At 39.7% G+C, this 20,419-nt stretch overlaps 1 protein-coding gene across 1 annotated transcript in view; it reads left to right on the forward strand.

Annotated features, from left to right (window-relative positions):
• Window positions 1–20,419, forward strand: part of AQR (aquarius intron-binding spliceosomal factor) — a 103,326-nt gene that overhangs the window by 73,336 nt on the left and 9,571 nt on the right. The window contains exons 27-34 of the mRNA XM_019551765.1: window positions 2,333–2,470; window positions 4,549–4,620; window positions 9,149–9,336; window positions 13,910–14,081; window positions 14,685–14,855; window positions 16,549–16,634; window positions 17,411–17,585; window positions 19,949–20,062. Coding sequence (XP_019407310.1) covers window positions 2,333–2,470; window positions 4,549–4,620; window positions 9,149–9,336; window positions 13,910–14,081; window positions 14,685–14,855; window positions 16,549–16,634; window positions 17,411–17,585; window positions 19,949–20,062 — 1,116 coding nt within the window. The remainder of the gene's footprint in view (window positions 1–2,332; window positions 2,471–4,548; window positions 4,621–9,148; window positions 9,337–13,909; window positions 14,082–14,684; window positions 14,856–16,548; window positions 16,635–17,410; window positions 17,586–19,948; window positions 20,063–20,419) is intronic.

Here is a 20,419-nt window from a genome sequence, read left to right on the forward strand (position 1 = left end):
CAGCAGATGGGGCAAGGAACACAGTTTAGGGAGCAGAACAGCAGATTGGGCAGGGCACACAGTGGCATACAGAGAAGGCATGATGCTAATTTGTGATGTGCCTGCCAAAAAGGTTGTCCCCCACTGATCTACATGGCAGTAGTTGGCAGATAATGGAGTATTCTTCTTTTTCAATGGTCATTTAATAAAGTTTAATATTTGTTTTACAGAGTAATTTTATGACATCCACATATTGGTGTTGAACAATTCCTTAATGTTTTTCGTGGTTGAAGAAAAAATACATATCCTTATCACCAATACTTTTGTTCCACAGGTATGGAAGAGTTAATTATGTCTTGGCTCGAAGATTAGAGCTTCTACGTGAGGTTGGACGTTTACAAGAGAGTCTGGGGGTCCCAGGAGATGTTTCTTATACCTGTGAAACAGCTGGACACTTCTTCTTATACCAAGTAAGAGATGAAATATTTGTGGAAAGATTAAGCTCTGACCTCAGTGTGGAAATTGGGGTTAATTTCTCAGAACTGAGCCTTTAAAAGAAAAGGAAAAAAAATTGTTCGGTGGCTCACAAAGCAAATAGCAACTGACGCTATAATTATAAACATTACTTGTTTATGTTGCTGTTGTATTTAACTCTGCCCGATGACTCACATATTGAAAGGCGAACATTCTTGCTTTTTATGACTACTTGGCAAAGTTTTTTAAGTAGATTTTTGTCTTCATATATGAAAATCCCAGCAAGTACTTTTACTGTTGAGATTTTTGGGCGACTGTAGTTGAGGATGCATAAAATAACTGGAAAGTCACTGTTTCACATATTTTATGTCTGATTTCATTGTAGAATCCAACATAGTAGAACACTTACCTAGTTCTGTAATAATATGCTTCTTCTCCGAGTGTTTGAAAAGTAGCAAACAATAAATTGTTTTTGTGCAAAAAGTATGCTAAAAGCAATATATTGAAAGGGTTTTGTTTTGTTTTTTAAAAAGAACCTTTACAATGCCTGACAATACATACATAATGTCATAATGATACTTTTTTTTTTTTTTTTTTTTTACTGTAGGTAATGTCTCGTTGGGAGGAGTATATTAGCAAAGTTAAAGTTAAGGGTGGTAAGCTTCCAGATGTTGCAGAGGTCTCCAGTTTTTTCCCTTTTCATCAGTATTTTGCAAATGCCCCTCAACCGATTTTTAAAGGGAAATCTTACGATGAAGACATGGAAATTGCTGAAGGGTGTTTTAGGCATATTAAGAAAATATTCACTCAGCTTGAGGTAAGATTTAAAAGATCACTGGAATTTATTGGAATTTTCTGAGCTATTTTGATTACCATATTTACTTGAATAGTAGATGATCCTGATTGTAAGATGGCCACCCAATAATTAGATTCTATATATTGCAAACGTATAAATTTATGGTTTTCCAGGTATAGAATCTAATTATTGGAAATTTATCTTGAATTTGTCCCCCTTCTACTGCTACAGCATAGACAATAAATCTGAGGGTTCAGGTAGCCCTTTCACTTTCCCACCTTCTCCCTACCCAGTGGTTTTCCCTGGCAGCCCCTTCATGAGCTGATTAGCCTCCCACTCATGACTGGAACTGGTTGTTCCTGTCATGAGTACTGGGATGCTCCAAAAATTCTTGTGTACGTTCCCATCAGGATATTTACCCAGTGTTGGTGTTGGCCATGTGTTTTATAGCCATGCTTAGTGTTGACTGCATTTAATCAACTTCATAGTTAGTTTCCATTGCTGAGCTTTTGGCAGCAGTTTAATGATAGACTGTGCATTTAGTGAGGTTTTCTTGTATGCAATTATGAGACAAGGGGCTCTTTTCCTCATGCCAACTGGGGGTAAAAAACCTTGTTTTGTATTTGAGTAAATATGGTACCTAAAAGTGCCATACACCAAAATGTTAAAAGCATGTATTTGGTGACATTAAACTACATGTATTTGACCTGATTTTCTGTTTTCAAAATTTGATGCTATGAAGCTGTAAAACAAAACAAAAAAAAATCATGGGGAAAAACTTGCTTGCTTCATCTTTTCCATGAATGTCCTCAGAACTGTTAAGACAATTGTATGTATAAGTTTATTTGTAGACATGAAAAAGTGTATAAATTAAATTATGTGGGTGAATTTTAATGATCCTTTTTGAACTTGTCTTTATATGTACTACTGAAATTTGAAATTCTTATTGGCTGATATTCTTCTTCTGTATATTTTTGGTTAATAATCTGAGGAGCATAGTCAGATGGCTTCTGAATACATAGTTCTGTTGTAAGCAACATCAGTTTTGATTCTCATTCTTATAAAGTCTTTTTTTTTCTGTAGGAATTCAGGGCATTTGAACTTCTCCGCAGTGGCCTGGACAGATCCAAATACCTCTTGGTGAAAGAAGCAAAGATCATTGCAATGACTTGTACACATGCTGCTTTGAAACGACATGACCTGGTTGAATTAGGTTTCAAGGTAATGATTTCAGTTTTAGAGCAACAGATTTCCAACTTACCTTTTCCTGTTTTGTATATAGGGCTTACTAACTTGCTTTGAATCACTGGAGTTTTAAGACCATTATATTGTCGGTTTGTCCTCTTAATGAAAAATGATTTCACTGTTATCTACAGAAATACAAATAGAGATGTTTTCTGGAGTTATTCTGAGCATTGAAATGGCCTAATTTTGCACTCTAAAAATGTAAGTGTGATTATGTGCAAGTAATATTCAAACATCAGTGTGTTTGTGTATGTAAGGTCATGACTTGTTTCTTATTTGCTTTATAAATGCACATAAAGTCTGTTGGAAAAGGTGATTACGTTGCTTGACAGATCGACTTGGAAGGCTTGCAGTGATGCTGACTGGCTAACAAAAACAAAAGTAAAAGGAGAACTGGGAGACGTTAGGACCCTTTTAGCGTGCTGCTTAACTAAATAATCAACAGTTTTGCTACAACATTAATTTATTTTATTCTAGTGTGTGAATTTTGGTGTTTGATCTGCACACAGTTTTCACATAACAAACACCCACACAGCAAAATTTGTGTGTATATAATATATATGTTTGCTATAAAAAGTTTTATAATATGAAACTGAAATAATTGTCCTAGAACAACTTCTGCTGGTGCAGTATCGCTAAGGTAGGAGTGTCAAACGAACATGAGTTGGTAGGCCATGTCCAGAAGGCGGGACTTCTTTTGGGCCAGATGACCCACCTCTGATTCTGGCCTATGGGACTTCTCGCCACAGCTGCCAGCCCTGTTGTGCCCCAGATGGCTGCAGTGCACAGCCTGGCCAGCACCTGGGAGAAGGGATGCTGCAGCTTTTGGTCTCCATATCCATTAAATTCAGTGGTGGTGTTCACTGCTGGGGTGTTGGCCAGGCTGACACTGGCTTTGGCAGATATAATGATGGAGCTTCAGTGGCAGTGGTGTTAACTCCTTGGTTGTTAGCAGCTATAGCAAAAAGTCTCACGAGCTGGATGTTCCACCTCCATGGGCCAGAGCTGGCTTGTGGGCTGTATGTTTGACACCTGTGCCATGAGTAAGTTGTTGGTATAAATCTCTTTATACCAGTATGACTCCACACTATGGGATTTACATCACTTAAACTATACTAGTTTAGTTAGTTATTATATACATTAAAATCTTCTTTGAAGTCTATGGCAGTTCTGTCATTAACTTCAATGGGACCAGGATTTGCCTGTAAGAGGGCAGTTCTGGAATTAAAGAATTTTTTTAAGATTCTGTTTTTACTTGTCACATTCTTTATTTTAGTTATACATTTTTTACTGTTCAGTAAATCTGTGAAAGTAAAATTCTAATGAACTATTTCCAAATCAGGTGTAGGAATTGGTGGGAATGGGGATATTCATGTAATAGATGCATATATCTGGCTCGCTGTCCCAAGTCTTTGAAGTCTCTTCAGCAGATCCCTGGGGATACACGGCACTCAAGTGGGTCATTTGGAATCTCTCTCCTACTCTGTGATTAAGTGGGGTGATGCTCTGAATATATATGGAAAAAATTTAGACCATTTGGAACCTGATCCCTGGCTGCTGGTCCTCCCCCACAACTGCTGGACCACTGTCTACAAGAACAGTGGAAGGAATTCTTAGCTAGACCTAGAAAGAAAATAAGATAGAGGCTAAAAGAAAAATACTAATGAAAAAAATGGCCTTTAGCTTACTCTGTCATTGACACCAGTCACAGGTTGCCTCTAAAAAGCAAGAAAAAAAATGTGTGGCCTTCAGAAACAGATTAATATAATTGTCTTGTTGACTGAGTTACTCAGTAGCACTGTTGGCTAATACTAATGATGAGAGATTTCAATGGCAGAAGACCACATGTATATTTATTTATGTTTTAATGGAGATTTACTTTTGTGTCCATGGATGCCTATCAGACAAAGGTTATTACTCTTGCTACAAGTCGCTTTGAGTTAATTTAGTTTGTCTGTACATGTAGTTTTGAAATGACTATCCCTCAGTTCCACCTATGTATATATTCCTGCTGCTGTTTTGTGTTTTGACAAGCATTTTTTATTCTCTTTCAGTATGATAACATTTTAATGGAAGAGTCTGCCCAAATTCTAGAGATAGAAACATTTATACCTCTCCTTTTACAGGTAAGAATTGAATTAAGTAAATAAGTATTTAGTAAGAGTAATTCAACAGTAAATGTTTGGTAATGAATGGTAGTGCCATGTATTCTTAATAGTATATAGTATTTAAATCTCAATATGGCTCATAATGTAAATGTCTAGACTGTCTTCATTTTCCATTGTAGTCAGTGTGACATTCATGGTGAATATAATAAATACTTCTATCAGATTCAAGGAAATATACCATATTTACTTGACTGCAAGAGGTTTTGCCCCCCAGTTAGCATAGGGGGGGGAAAAAACTCCTCATCTTAAATTCACATACAAGAAAACCTCATTAAATACATTGTCTCTATTAAACTGCTGCCAAAGGCAGCATGTGCTCAGTCATGGAAATCAAGTATGAAGCTGATTTAAATACAGCCAGCACTGACGATCACAATAAAACATGTGACCCATGTTGGGCAAACATACTAATGGGAACTTACCACAAGGATGAGTTAGTGCAGCCAGTCTAAATAAGATGTATGGTAGTGCCCATTGTGCTCAGTCCCCATGAGTGCCAACTCTATTCCAAGTCATGGTAAGCTACTATACTGAGTACATTTTAACATCCAGTTCACTCCCACAACTGAGCTGTGCCTTTTTTCCTTTCCCCTTTCTTCACTAACCTTAAATGTGTGGCAAACATCACCAAACGGGGCCCCAAGCAGTTCACCAAGTATCCTTCCATCTTCATCCCACTCCCCACAGCCTGTGGCATATGATGGTGGCAACCCCCTCTAAGAGGTGGAACCAAACCAGGTTGCCCTGTGCCTCATCTGCATATACATTTTTGGAGGATCCCAAGACTCGTGGGAAGAACATCCAGTTCCAGTCATGAGTGGGGAGCTAATTACCACATGGATCCTTTGTAGGAGGGAAGGGAATATATGGAGTACACACATATACTGAGCAGTGCTGATCTATGGGTTCACCATGGCTTGAAGCACTGTTGACTCTGCTGGAGCCCAGCCCAATTAACTGTACAGTAAATCATGAGCTTTTTACCTCTGGATTAATATTATGCGTAGTTTGTACTCTTCATAATTACTTTTAAGCAGCACTTTTGTATGTATGTTTGTGGACTACCTGTGCATCAGTTTGCATCAGTTTCAAAAAAAGGTCAAATGTATCGATTCATCCATCAGTGTTTTCAAATTTCCCCCCAACTTCCACGTGCCCTGAGAGCAGGGTATGGCAGTAAGGGGGACAGAAGAGGCTGTAGAGGGAAGAACTTGTGGGAACAGAGGGCAAGAGGTCCACCTGATTTCCCCCTTCTCCTCCCCTCCCATTTATTTTCCCTATTGTAGCAGTGGGAAGGGGACATGATCAAAGGCAAACCTCCCATAATTAGATTTTAAATGTGCACAAGTATAACTAATTTACACATTTTTCATATAAGGAATCTAATTATTGGGGGATTGTCTTATTATCAGGATCATCTATTCAAGTAAATACAGTAATAGATTTTTAGTATTAAAATCTGTTATGCTCTATTATATTTTATTATTCAAACTCCATTAATAGACTAAATCATGACTTAACCCTGATGTATACTTATTAGAACATAGAAATAGTTCAACATAGTTTTGCAACAATTAATTTCTGGTACTTGTCTGAACTTTGTAAATCTGAATACATCTTTCATGTACTTCATAAGTTTTCGTGTGAACAAAGGAAAACTAAGATGGCAATTGTGGTATTCTGCAGACATAGGCAGTCCTCAGACTTACAATGCAATTGGTTCCGACTGCGTCTTAAGTCGAAACATAACTTGGAACCAATTTTCCCATAGGAACAATGTTATAAGTGGGGGGTTGATTCCTTTACTGAGCTCGACACAGCTGCCTCCAGCTGGTAAGTCTGTTGTGATGTGGCATGGGGCAGAGATCAATGCTCCCATAGCGAGGGAGGGATTGGAGCTGGGGCTGGGACAGGGGCTGTCCAGGGGGTAGTTGGGAGGGGAGAGAGGAGCTGTGTCCAGGCAGCTGTGTCCAGCGTCGTAAAATCGGAACCTTGAAATGGTGTCATAGGTTTAAAGTCATAAGTGCTGTTTGTCGTAACTCAAACAGTCGTAAGTCAAGAACTGCCTGTAAATGTAGATGCTTCCTATGCTTTCTCCCTCATCCTTTCTCACTCTTGCAACCTGTGAGACTATTGTAATGAAGCTCAGTTTTGTCTTGGTTAAGTTTAAGTGTCTGGGCCTAAAAGGATGACAGTCACACAGGTGTAATTTATATTAGTTTTGCACACTGGCAGGGTTAGAGAACAGTAGGGGGTTTTCAACAGGGGTGCACTGATAAAAATTTTTTTGGGCTAATACCGATAGCCGATGGTTAACCAGCTGTATTGGCTGGTGCCAATCCAATAACTGATATTTAGTGATAGTGCAAGGCATTTTAAACTACTGACCTAAAACCTTTTTCTGTTTGTTTTGCATTTGATGTGCACGCATGCGCTCCCTGCCTGTTCTGGCCCTGGATGAGGAAGGCAGTGACCGCCTTATTCCCACACATATCACCCCCTCACCCACAGCTCCTACCCACAGCCTGTCTCCCTCCACTGCACGTGCTGCTGTCCCAGGTTGGCAAGGCAGATCTTCGTGTGGACAGTGGCGCTGGGCATGCTTGTAGCCCCAGAGCACACCACCCCCTCAGCACTGGCAGGCTCCATACAGCTGAGCTCCTGTGGCCACCAGGGATGAGCTGCTTTTGCAGCCCCGGTGCCTGGTGGAGTGGAATGTCCCCTGCGTGGCGGTGCTTTACCTTCCTGTGCGCAGGCTCAGTGCTCAGGCCCCTGCTGCACATGTGGCATTCCCATGGCAGTGGCAACAGTAGCCAATAACGATCCATTTGTTGCTTAGCACCGTGCCCTGTCATAACTTCCTGGTGCCCCTTTCTCCTCCCACTGCTCTCTGGGACCTGTAGTCCGCTGTGGGCTCAGGCCAGCAACAGGGCACAAGGACCAGACCGTGCTCGTCTGGGTGCTCTGGGCACGTGGCTGTAATTATCAGCTACAACATCCAAAAAAAAGCCAACAGCTGATAATGTCATTTCTCCTATTATCAGTGCTGATCTGATAGCTAGCCAATATATCTGTTCACCTGTAGTTTTTAAGAATATAAAAGGCCTCTGTAGTGCCAATTACATGTCATTTATGTCAGGTGTGGGCAACTTATGCCTTGCCCAGCATGTGTGGTAGAGGGGCGCTTTCTCTACTTCATGCTGCTGATCTGCTCCACAGCATCCAAGCTGTCTTCTGCTACCCCAGCCCTCCCTGCTTTGTGCCAAGGGATGCGCTCTTGTCTTGCTGCTACAGCCATTGCTTACTGCCGTTGCCAAATTCAGTGCTCCCCATTGCTGTTGGTAACAGGAATCAGTGACACGTTTTGGTGGCAGTTGCTCTTCCTGTGTCACCATGAGCAGAAACAGTGGTTACAGGAGCTGTCTGTGCCTTCATGGGGAGTAGTGATGGTGCCTGAGTCCTACCACTCATCAGCCTGTTCTCTTCTGAGCTGAGCTATGTCATTCCAGCCCACAACCTGAAAAGGTTGCCAACCTCTCTTCTAGGGATCGAAAAGAAAAGATAGAGAAGTACAGAAGAGGACTAGGGGGAAAGAAGTGGGTCAGACTGTTGCAGTCATGGATCTTGGGAGGCTTCAGCTTTGCTCCCCAGATTATCCAACTACCATGCCCCCTGTTTCTGTCCTTTTTCTAAAATAAGTCTCATCGGTGTTGAGACCATTGTGTAAGAATCTGGGAATGAGCATGCATTATATTTCATAGGAACACAGTGCTGGGATATGGTGTGGAGCTGAGAACAGTCATGGTCAGCACATAGGTGTGTACAATATACAGGTTGGGGTAACTTGCAGGAATGGGAGCATTTGGTCGTGGCATAGTACACAACGCTTAAATTGTCCTTGTTAAAAAAATATTCTGCAGTGGTACATCTGTTAATATGAAAAGAACATAAATGTTTTCTGCAACGACAGACGTTTTCAGTTGCATCTCTTCCTCACCTTCCATATATTTTTGTTTTCCTCTACCTGTGTGTTCTTTCTTGCTCACTTGTGAAGGGTGGTTTTCCTTGAAATGATTGCACTCTAGGTAGCTTTTTCCTCTGGGGCTTGGGTAGTGCTTCTTGAATCTTCTAATGACCTCCAAGGAGAAGGGATAATAAGCCTAGCCCTGGTTCTCTATGACCCAATTCTCTCATTACCGTCAAATCTCCAGTAAATAATTAGGATCATACTCAGGTAACTTTAAAAGTAAATAATTAAATGTAAAATATTAAACTCTCATTTTGGGGGAGTGAAGACCTAAGAAAGGCAGGAGCTGTCTCCAGGCTAACACCCTATATACAGATTGCAAATCCATGCAATTACGTGTAAATGTAAACATAAAGTTAGGGCTTAAAATAATCAAGTTGAACCTTACTTTACTATAATTTAGAAGCCCTGGATCAAATTGTATCAAGTTTAATTCTGTAATCTTCAATTGTTTGTTAGAATCCCCAAGATGGATTCAGCCGGTTGAAGCGTTGGATTATGATTGGTGACCATCACCAGTTGCCACCTGTCATTAAGAACATGGCTTTTCAAAAATACTCCAATATGGAACAGTCTCTTTTTACAAGATTTGTTCGGGTGGGAGTCCCAACTGTTGACTTGGATGCTCAAGGGAGAGCAAGAGCAAGGTAAGATGTAGAAAAGGGAGTAGGCATCTCATGGAAAAGATATCGGATTAAAAACTAAGCTTTGGAAACCTTGATCTTCAAAATGACACCTTATATGATTACACTTGTGAGTTTGCAAAAAAATCTAGTGCATCTGTCTGCTTTCTTCTTGCATGCCTTTTAATTCAGACAGTGAAGGCAGATAATTTAACCTTTATCATTTTCTGTTCAATTTCACTTTTGAGTTTCTTGTGCCATAACATGGTGTTGGTTCCAGTGTTCAGGGTGCTAATGCTTTGGAGAAATTTGGTGTTTGTTTAAAAATGTTTCGCATGAAATTTTTTTTTAAATCTCTTTATAAAAAGATTTTATGTAATGCAACAGCTTTTCTTTCTGGAAATAACACAGATTATTTATGCTTGCTTTAAGGATAACATAACAGCTACTAGAGGTATACTCTTGCAGGATGGGTATACATTTATTTCCTTTGTTAAATTCTAATTCATACTTTAGATATCAGGAAATTACATTTACATATGTATAAGCAGCATTCAGGGTTGTTTAGAAGTGTTGTTATCATGCAATGGATACTCTTACTTCCAATAGCTGCTATGATCTATGTTATTTCAACTCTGGACTACTGTAATTCTATGGCTGATTGTGTTAAGGTCAGCTATAAACTCATAATTCAGTTTGAGTGCAGCTAGCAACAGACAATAATATCACAATGGCGCTCTATACTCTGCAGTTTGTTGCTGTTCTGTTTAGGTCCAATTAGAAGTGCTGGTTCTAGGTTTTAATTGAATAGAACATGAGTAGCTTTGGATCTGCTTCTGCAGCCACAACTGTCCAAGTGCACTGTGTTCATCAAAGAATGAATCTAGGTTTCCATGTGTGAAGCACTTGGTCAGAAGAAATCAAACAGGGAAAGATCCTGCTTTATATATCTTTCTCTCCAAAGTAACAGAAGCTGAACTAATAAAGCAAAAGCAAGCAACTAACACATAGGATGAAAGGAGTGGAAAGTACTCTGATCATCTAGACATAACTGAATTTAATACATAGTGTAAATCTGCTGGAATCAGTTATGTTACACTAGAAATGTACTTGGTTCATTTATTTATATTTTTTGTATTTTTACGCACACGGACATGGATACGTGTGTGTGTGCACAAGATGCACACAAATTTAAACATCCAGCCCTGATTTTCCCCTCTTCTGTCTCAACTGGGGTTTGGACTAGATGACCTCCTGAGGTCCCTTCCAACCCTGACTTTCTGTGATAATCCCTAGGTATCTCTTACTGCACAGCAAACCCTGAGGGTAGTAAGCATTTTGGGTCAGATCATGAACTGGTGTAAATTTACACTTTACACCAGCTGAGGATCTGTTTTCCTGTATCTTTCTCTAAAGATTTTCACAATGACTCTACAGCTGGAGTGCATACATTTTTGGGTTAGCTCCCATATTCAAGTGTTCTGTTTTGCTTATAGATGCCATTGTGTAAAGTTCATACACTTTTGTTGATTGTTTTTCAGTGTATTTTGTAAGGGAAAAATAGGACAAGTAAAATGTCCTTTTGACTCCTCTTGTGAAGTGAGTTATCGATTCCATTTTCACATTATAAAATACTGCTATTTATAAATGGTACAAGCTTTTTAAATTACGATTTTTTTCCAAAAAAAATAAGAATGGACAATATAAAATAGAAATTTAATTTTTACATTTCAGAAACATGTTGAGAAATTGAAACATTTACAGATTATTTATCTTCTGAACATATGGCCAACAAATATTGTCAGGGTGATTTTAAAATGACAGTTATAATGTTTGAGTATATAATACAACTAAATAATAAATGAAGTTAAATGTTGCCATCTGCTCCTAAGCATCTCCTCAGAGAATTTGAGAGAGATGAGAGGAAAAAGAATTCTAGCATTTTTATATGAATTAAGGCACAATTCTTTTACTGCTTACCATAGGGGTTCCCTCTAGGGACTTGCACAAATTTAGGTACCTCCCAACATCAGTTGAAGTGGTAGCAGAGGTTAGGCACTGTGGTGCACCTAGGTCTTCTCTCTCAATTAATTATTTCTGAGCATGCTCAGAGTCCCTCCTGTAGATACCTATGGGCTCTTTGAGGACCAGATGACTTTCGTGGTTGCTGGCACAGGATCCTTTTGACTTGCTCTGTGAACCTTGGCATCTAAACTCTTCAGTTTTACTTAGTCATCTAAGGAACTTCTCTGACTCCTTTTCCAAGGTAATAGATTCTGATAGCTTTGTCCTGGCCTTCCTCGGGGTTGGTCTATGCAAAAGTGTTAAGGGAAAAATAACGAGGTTAAGGAACACTGTAGCTACTGAAAGATGCAGAATGCTGGGCTAAATGGACCTGTGGTCTGACCCAATATGGCAGTTCTGTACATTCAGACAAATGACATCTAACTTTTGTTTGTGTTTGATTAATTCATAAATGTGCTTAGACAGGGAGATTTCTCTAAATTCTCTGCTAGACGACACAAGGACCATTCTTCATCCCTTAATCTCTCATGACCTACAATTCATTTTTCTATGCCTGACAGGAAATTATTCTGCCGTATTATTAAAAATACCTTATTCTATTCAACTGTTGATCAGAATCATTATCCCCATTTATAGATAGGAAACTGGAATGGCATGTGGTGATAAAAGTGACTCATCTCAGTTCTTCCAACAGGTACAGATGGAAAAATAACCCAGGTCACTTGAGTGTCAGTCCAGTGCGTTGCCTGTAAGACTTCTACTCGGAGCTTCAGTGCCTACAAGGAAACACACATTTTAGTAGTTAAAATAGGCGTTAGTGGAGCCTATCAATTTTAAGACATGTTTGTTTTTCATACGTTTTAATGCCTGGGTCTGAAGCAGCTAAATACTGCTTAGTCAGGTGGACCAAATTCTGTAGCAGAGTATTCAATTTGCAATATGCCAAAGGAGAAAAGAGCCTGTTCAGTGCATCCCTGGCAACATGCTGAGCAGAAAGGGCATCAGCCACCCCAAAGTAAATCTGTAAAACTACCCTTAGGGTATCTTATCTATGCTCCTTTTTTAAAGTTGCTTACCCTTCCTCATTTGCAAGCACACCCTTTGGCAGGAATTGGCCCCAAGCAGTGCACCTGGAATGGATTCACTTTAAAGAAGGAACAATATTCTTTTTCTGTTCCACTTCTGTCTTGCTTCCTTGTAACTTTTCCTTATTGCTTGTAGTCATCCCAGTCCATCTTCCAGGGAGAGTTCAAGATTTCCCTATTTGATTTTTGCTTCTTTTCCCCAGTCTTTCCAGTCTTCAATTTCTGGCCATCAGCACAGCCCTTGTATATCTAGCTAACAACGTTTCATATTTATCTTAAGTTTTAATCTATTAAATATATAGTGTTTTCATGGAGCCCTGGTTGGCGACAGTCCTGCATTCTGGCCACTGTTCTCAATGCTATTTATACCGTTTGTTCAATAGCTTGTTTAATGTAAAATGTATAGGAAGTTCTGGGAAACCCCAGACTTTTCTCTTCTTCTCCCCTCTAAAGGAAATACACTTGTAATTGGTCTGTAGTTATACGCCCTCTCGTTTAGCCCTCTTTGACTCTCTGACTTTTGCTTTCTTGGCTGCATATTGCCCCAGCTTCAACAGCATGAATGTTGAGTGCAGGATAGAGACAGCCCAGTCTCTACCTTAATGAGTAGGGCACATTGGGAAATTTAATTGCTAACAGAATGAGTTGAGCACTGAACTCTGGTCCCTCTGCTTCCTGTGCAAGTGGTTTAGCCACTTTTGTCCATAAAAGGCAGGCACCATCTCTTGTTTCCCCACTGGAAGCAGTGATTTTGAATGGTGTTCATGGTTTCTGTGTTTTTGTGGAACTCGGTGTTCCCAGTGAGTTTTTGGCACTCTTCACCACATCATCTTGATCCGTTCCCTCAGAGGACTTAAGTGCAGGGGTGCCCAGTTTGAGAATCCCATCTTGGCTCAGAGAGGTGATGAAATGCTCCACTTCTTGGCCTGCAGAATAGTAGAACTTGAGAAACCCAAGTAACTATACTGGTGAAAAGTTAGGTGCCTATGGACTCTTTGTTGTCTTGAGCAGGTGGGTGGCAGTTTGGACTGTATTTTTGGGCATAGGCCCTTAAATTCTACCTAAGATCCTCTTTAGCTACATATATCCATTTTTGGAACTGATCCTAAATAGCTCTTGAAATTGGGACTTCAGTGTTTACCAAAATTGTTGGGAACATTGGGTATTTGGCCTCTGCTAGAGGATGTTGGCAAGGTATGTCCATAATTTTGTACTCTTCTTGAGAGAAGAGAGAATTGGAACTCAAATTACAGCCACATGTGATGATATTCATAACCTCCAAATGTCTTGCCAAATTCCTCCTGTTTTCCTACTGTGAAAAATTTAGCAAAGACCTTGAACTGTGTTGAAGAGTATTAGCAAAATTATGGATAAAAAGTCATGCCTTTATATGCTTTATATGTCACTTATAAGAAATATTCTTTCATCTGACTTGTCAGGAATATGTTCAGGCATCTCTTTAACTGTGATTTTGTTTTTCTGGGAAGTTTGTGTAACCTCTACAACTGGCGCTACAAGAATCTGGGTAATCTGCCTCATGTGCAACTCCTTCCAGAGTTCAGAACAGCAAATGCAGGATTTCTGTACGATTTCCAGCTGATAAATGTAGAAGATTTCAATGGAGTGGGAGAGTCTGAACCCAATCCTTATTTCTATCAGGTAAGAGATTCAGTGCAGTAATAGATGCTTCACATTGTCATCTTAAGCATGGAAAAAAGTAAAAAATATTAAATGTTTGTGACTGAAGATAAATAATTTGAATGTTTGGAGCATTACAATATAATTCTATATTCACAGAGAAATTCAGTTTTAATAAATGCTCCTTATGATTGGTCAGTACCAAAAATTATATATATAATACACGTGTGCACACACTTACAATTATATTATTTTATATATAATACTAATGTTTTGGTGCATCTCTCTCCCGATCCATTATTTTCCTTGATTTTTGCTTGCATCCCCAAAGATGGATAAAATTTACACCTTTTTGAATGTGTACTTGAATGCAGATAAAGAGCGAACATGTAACTGATAGTCATTATCATCTTGTCTCTGTCTATTCACAGTAGCTTTTGAAAGCTGCAGTGTTAAAACAGACATTCTTATTATGAACTTTACTTTCTTCGTGTAATTTCTGGATGTTCTCTTTTTTTTAATGTGAGGTTTGTTCACTTACTCGTGGTATATGTACTGATGGACTGTGGGGTGACTCACTGCAAAGGCAGAAACACATTAACATGCCCCTTTTCTTAACTGCAGAATCTTGGTGAGGCAGAGTATGTTGTGGCACTCTTTATGTACATGTGCCTGCTTGGTTACCCTGCAGACAAGATAAGTATCCTGACAACTTACAATGGACAAAAGCATCTGATCCGTGATGTCATTAATCAGCGTTGTGGGAATAACCCAATGATTGGCCGGCCAAACAAGGTAATTTTCAAAATCATTCTCTGCTGTTTTAGAAATATATCAAATTACAAAAACAATATCGTTGCAATAATTCACCAATATCTGCACAAAAACTTTTCTATTTAATGACAGTAGATGACATATCCACTTGGATTCTGCAGACAGAACACTATTCACAAAACATTCATACTTCTGCTTTTTTTTATTTTTCGTGTGTGCTCGTATTAGATCCTTAAGTAGATGAAGTATATCTCAGTTCCAAGGTTAATGGGAAAGATGAACTAAGTGATGTGGATACATACCAACAATACTTACAAGTGAAAGATAATTCGAGAGTGGAGATGACCATTGGGTGTAATATCTGGTTACAAATTCTGGCTAAGAACCATATAAAATAATTGTAGCAATATATTGTAGGATGCTGAGTAACAGCCATGAGTTTTCTTCATATTCTAGACAATTGCCCATCAGGAATGAGGTGAGGGGGAAACAGGCAAGGACAGAGCACGGTCACCCACCACCCTGCGCTCCTGCCTCCCAGGAGCAGGGGGGAGGGGGAAGCTTGCCCCTCCGTCCCCCTTGGCCAGCGCCCCATGCTGCTGCTGCTGCTGCTGCCTCCAGGGAGCAGGGCGGGAGCGGGTGTTGCTGTTGGCCTTGCCCCCCACCCCACCCCCCAGCTCCATCCCTGCCATCATGGTGATGCTCCACTGTCCTGCCACTGCCACCTCCTGTCCAGAACACTCTTGGAGCACTCTTATTTGATTGTTTCAGTCAGCATTGTGATTGGCTGCCGAGGTGACCAATCAGAGTATGAATAAAGCATTACAGACAGACAGACTAAGGCTTTTATTATATTTGAATTGAACTGATGGGCTTTGAATTTCCTGGTTATATTATTAACTGGTTGAGTGGAGGTTGCAGATTCAGATCAGAGATGATTTTTGATACCATAAACAAAAGATTGTTCTGTTCTCTGCCTAGAAGGGATGTGGTGACCCTTAGCTTAATCTTAAGGAATAAGCTAGATGTGGATGTTGGAGAGTCATTGTTTAACAATTATTTGTGCGCAGTTAGATTTGATATGCTACAGGACACTTTACCTGGGAGAAGTAACTAAGAGACAAGGTTTCAGAACCACAAGGAGAATGGTTAATGCAATCTAAAAGGCAGAGTATGAAATGTGAATGAACAGATTTAACCTGAAATATTAAAGAGGGTGACTTTTGCTGACACGGTAAGCACAAGGATAGTTGAACCTCATTATCCTGATTTCTTTTGTCCTGCCCTTAGAATGAGGTTTCCATCATATTAAAATGACATCCATGAAAAGTGCTAATCTTTCAGTTCATCTCTGGATCAAAGGCACCTGTCAGCCAGCCATTAGAACAAAATCATAAGAAAGTACTGAGGAATTTTATGGTCTGTTTTAAAACCACTGTATTCATTGAAGTGAGGCGTTGTTTACCTGTCATAGACCAAGGCCAAAAGGGTTGGTGATTTTTAGGCACTGGTTAGAAGTAGACCATATAACAGACAACATACTTCTATCTTCTCTACCAGTTACTCAAGCTTTAGCGTAAACTTTTATATAAATTGGCTTCTCTCAGCACGTTTTCAGTTACTAAATTGTAAATTATTCTTAAAATATTTTATTTAGAAGTTTTTTTTGGAAGGTTCACAAGGTAAATTAAATTTACTACTTTATACCTTTTAGGTGACAACTGTAGACAGATTTCAAGGTCAACAAAATGATTATATCCTTCTTTCGCTGGTACGAACAAAAGCTGTTGGCCATCTGAGGTATGTAGAAAGATATTCTTGCAAATACATTAAAACGTATTTTACTTTGATTGTTTTTAAAGGAAGAGAGTGTACAACTGTAAACATTACAATTACATATACATTTTAATAATATTTAGTGTCACCCACTGAAAGAATCTCAAAGCTGATTCCGTGTATGGCCATCAGGTACCCACTTCACAACCACTTTGCCCTTCAAATTTGGGTCTTATCTAAACACTATAATTAGCTTGTATTGCCCTAGTTGGGGTGAACTTATTTTTACCCTATTAAAATAGCTAGGAATGTAATACAAGTTCAGACAAAGGTTTGAAATAGTCTTGTGAGAAAATGTTCGTGCAAGTGAATTTTGGGAGCAGGAGTTTGGCCTATGTGTAGTTAACTTCTTGATATGTTAAAATTTAGAATTTCTGCCCTCCATCTTTTGAGGATAAGGGAGCTGTTTGTCTTCAGTTTTCAAATGTTAATCTATTGATAAAGCTTTGTCCATCAAACTCAGGGATATAGAAATACTATCTACAGTATGTGAGTTTCCAATGTGGAGTGTTACTTCAAAAGTATTGGAAAAAAATATAACAAAGCTTGAGTTAGAATTGAGTAGTTGGAAGAAACTTCCGGGGAAAAGTTCCTTTCATCTACAGATTTCCTCATGCCATATATGTTGTTTAATTGTGTGTTGTTGCACAATAAATGTTTTATGGATATGTTTTTGGGTCAAGTAAAGCACCATAGATAGTGAGAAGACCACGACTATTTTATATCATTGTTTCTTAAAGGGATGTCCGACGTCTAGTTGTTGCCATGTCAAGAGCCAGGCTTGGGCTTTATATCTTTGCAAGAGTATCTCTGTTCCATAACTGCTTTGAGCTAACACCAGCTTTCAGCCAACTCACAGCTCGACCACTTCATCTACATATAGTTCCTACAGAATATTACCCAACAGCCAGACAGGTAGGAATATCTATCCTAAACTTTATTATACTGTCCAGTTTACTCATTAGTGCATGGTAAGCAATAAAACTGCAACGCTTTCTTACTATTACAGTTAAATGTTGCTTGGATAATTGTATCTACTGTCCTGGCACATGTTACATTTGTAGTACAATTAATGTGTACAATTAAGGTGTCCTAAATAGTAATAGTGCTACACATGCAGCTGATTTTATGGCACTGTAAAGTGGCAAACTGGCTACAAAGAAATTCTGTAAACTATATGGAACATCTTTGTGGCTCATTTTTATGGTACCATAAATTGAACATGCCATCCCCCCATGCCAATACTAACAAGCAGCCAATGACAGCATCAGCATGGGCATGGAGGTTAGCATCAGGACTGGAACAACCCCAGTCCCGATGTGAGGGGAGAAGGTTGCAAGGTTCCCTAGCAGGGGGAGCCAAGGGGCAAACCCTAGCACCCTGCTCTCTTCCCTGCTTTCCCTTGCAACCCCTCTGGGCAAGGCACTTCAAAATTTCAGATTGTGGGGAGTCCTGTGGACACCCTGTGAACCTGCAGGTTGATCACCTTGCCCTGCAGGTGTGGGTACATGGGGACCCCAGGATCAGGAGCCCTGGAGTCCTCATGTGCTGGGATGTGGGTTAAAGCATGTGTGCAGCCCAGCTTCACACATGGTTTTTAAAGGTCCCAGGATGCTGGGATTCTGAGATCAGGAAGAGGCTCCCTAATCCCAGGGTCCCTGTGTGCTGGGATATCTAAAAATGCATGTGCAGCCCAGGTGGTGGCCAAGTGGGTTTGCAGCAGCCAAGCAGGGGGGCATCAAGCAACTCCTTCCCTCAGATCCCCCATCTATCACCTATAAATCTATGCTCTGGACTCCCTACTAGCAATGATGCAGTTTGTACCTGCTCTTTGATCTCAACAGTTGCACCTTCTGCCATGCACGTATAGCATGGCAGGAGGCATGATTGTTGGGATTGGGGAATGAATCTGATCGTGCTAGTAGGTGAACAACTGCCAGCCTCCTAAGGCATCAGCATTTACCATGTTACCCCATCAACATCAACTGAATCTCTTTGCTGACTTATAGGTATTGGCAAAGCTGAGTTCAGTTGTGCCAGCCTTATCCTTAAGTTCTGTTACACTGAGTCTAATATCTCTTTGACATTAAACTTGGCAAGCATAGTATAGTGCACATTTTTCCTGCTATAAACAGGAAAAAATATCTATACATTTTCTAAAATAAATGGCCCTTCATAAAAGAAATATAACTTTAATATTAGACAGTGTAACTGATAGTCTGATGTATTTTAATCTTAAATGTTTCTCACACGTTCAGTTCTTTGTGCGATTGTATCAATATGTATTGCATTGATACACATTTAATGGAAATGTTTTCTTGGAATTACAGGTAAAGAATTAGTTCATACATAACATCAGAATTCTAATTTTCCTCCAGATTATAATAATAGTGCTTTTTAAAAATGACAGTTTCTTTGGTGTCTTTTCATCAAGACCACATGCAGGTGATTCTTCCAAATCATTAAATGAATAATACTACCATAGTTTAGTTGAAGCAGTTGATGCTGTTTAGCAAGGGGACTGTTCATATTTATAGCAGTATGACCACTTCACAGTGTTTAATAAAGCAAACGTTTTAATGTGCCTTTTTGCCTATTTACTTGTGATATTTTCTTCTTGAGGTATAAACATAACCTTCCATTATATATCTTAAATAGTGCTGCTCTACAGATGAACTTAGGACTACATCCAAAAGAGACTTTAAGCACTGAGACATTGAATTTTGCAAAATCTAGCTTTTAGGAGCCTTAAAATAAGTCTATATACAATGGATGAGTAGTGTTCGTGACCTCAGAATGGAATTCCTAATAGGTAGCATACTAAATAGGAAGCTGCCTCAGTGATAGCTCTTCACTGTGGCCAGGGAAAGCCAACTAGCCTATGCTGACCTACTACTTGAGCAAGTAGTCCTGAAGAGTTTGAGCAGTGGTGGAGCTGCACATGAGAAGCATGTTTCATATTTCTCCTCAACTTAACAGGGCTGAAAATTGTATTTCCCACCTTGCACCATTGAATATAACCACTGTTATCGGCTATAATGCATTGTGGTGTCTCATGTCTTCCTGCTGAAATTGTCCAGCCAAAGTCCAGCTTTGGACACTGAAGTCATTTTGTTGATATAGCTTTCAGTCCCCTTCCCTGTCCACTATTGTGTTTTGAAATACTTAACTTAACTTTTAGGCTTTTTCACATATTCCCTTATATTGGAAAATACTTTTTGAAGATCTCTTGTGTTACTTACATTCTGAATGTTAACTGTTGCATTTTTTTCCTCTAGAATGGAGAAAGGCCTCCTCACCAAATCCATGTAATAAAGAACATGCCTCAGATGGCTAACTTTGTGTACAATATGTATATGCACATGATACAGAGTACACGCCACTACCGGCAGGTAAGACACTTGTAACGTTTGGAAAGCATGCATTTATAGAATCATAGAATCAATGAGTCGGAAGGGACCTAAACAGATCATCGAATCTGACCCCCTGCCATGGGCAGGAATGAGCACTGGGGGTGTGAAGGGTCGTAAGACCCCAGCCAGGTGCCTATCCAGTCTCCTCTTGAAGATCTCCAGGGAAGGTGAGAGCACCACGTCTCTGGGAAGCCTATTCCAGGCTCTGGCCACCCTTACAGTGAAGTAGTTCTGTCTAATATCTAACCTAAACCTATCCTCCCTCAGCTTGTGGCCATTGTTTCTGGTGAATCCAAGGGGGGCCCTGGTGAACAGAATTTTCCCAAGTCCCTGCTG

Source organism: Crocodylus porosus, unplaced genomic scaffold, assembly GCF_001723895.1.
Source record: "Crocodylus porosus isolate Cpor-Errol unplaced genomic scaffold, CroPor_comp1, whole genome shotgun sequence".
NCBI lineage: Eukaryota > Metazoa > Chordata > Crocodylia > Crocodylidae > Crocodylus > Crocodylus porosus.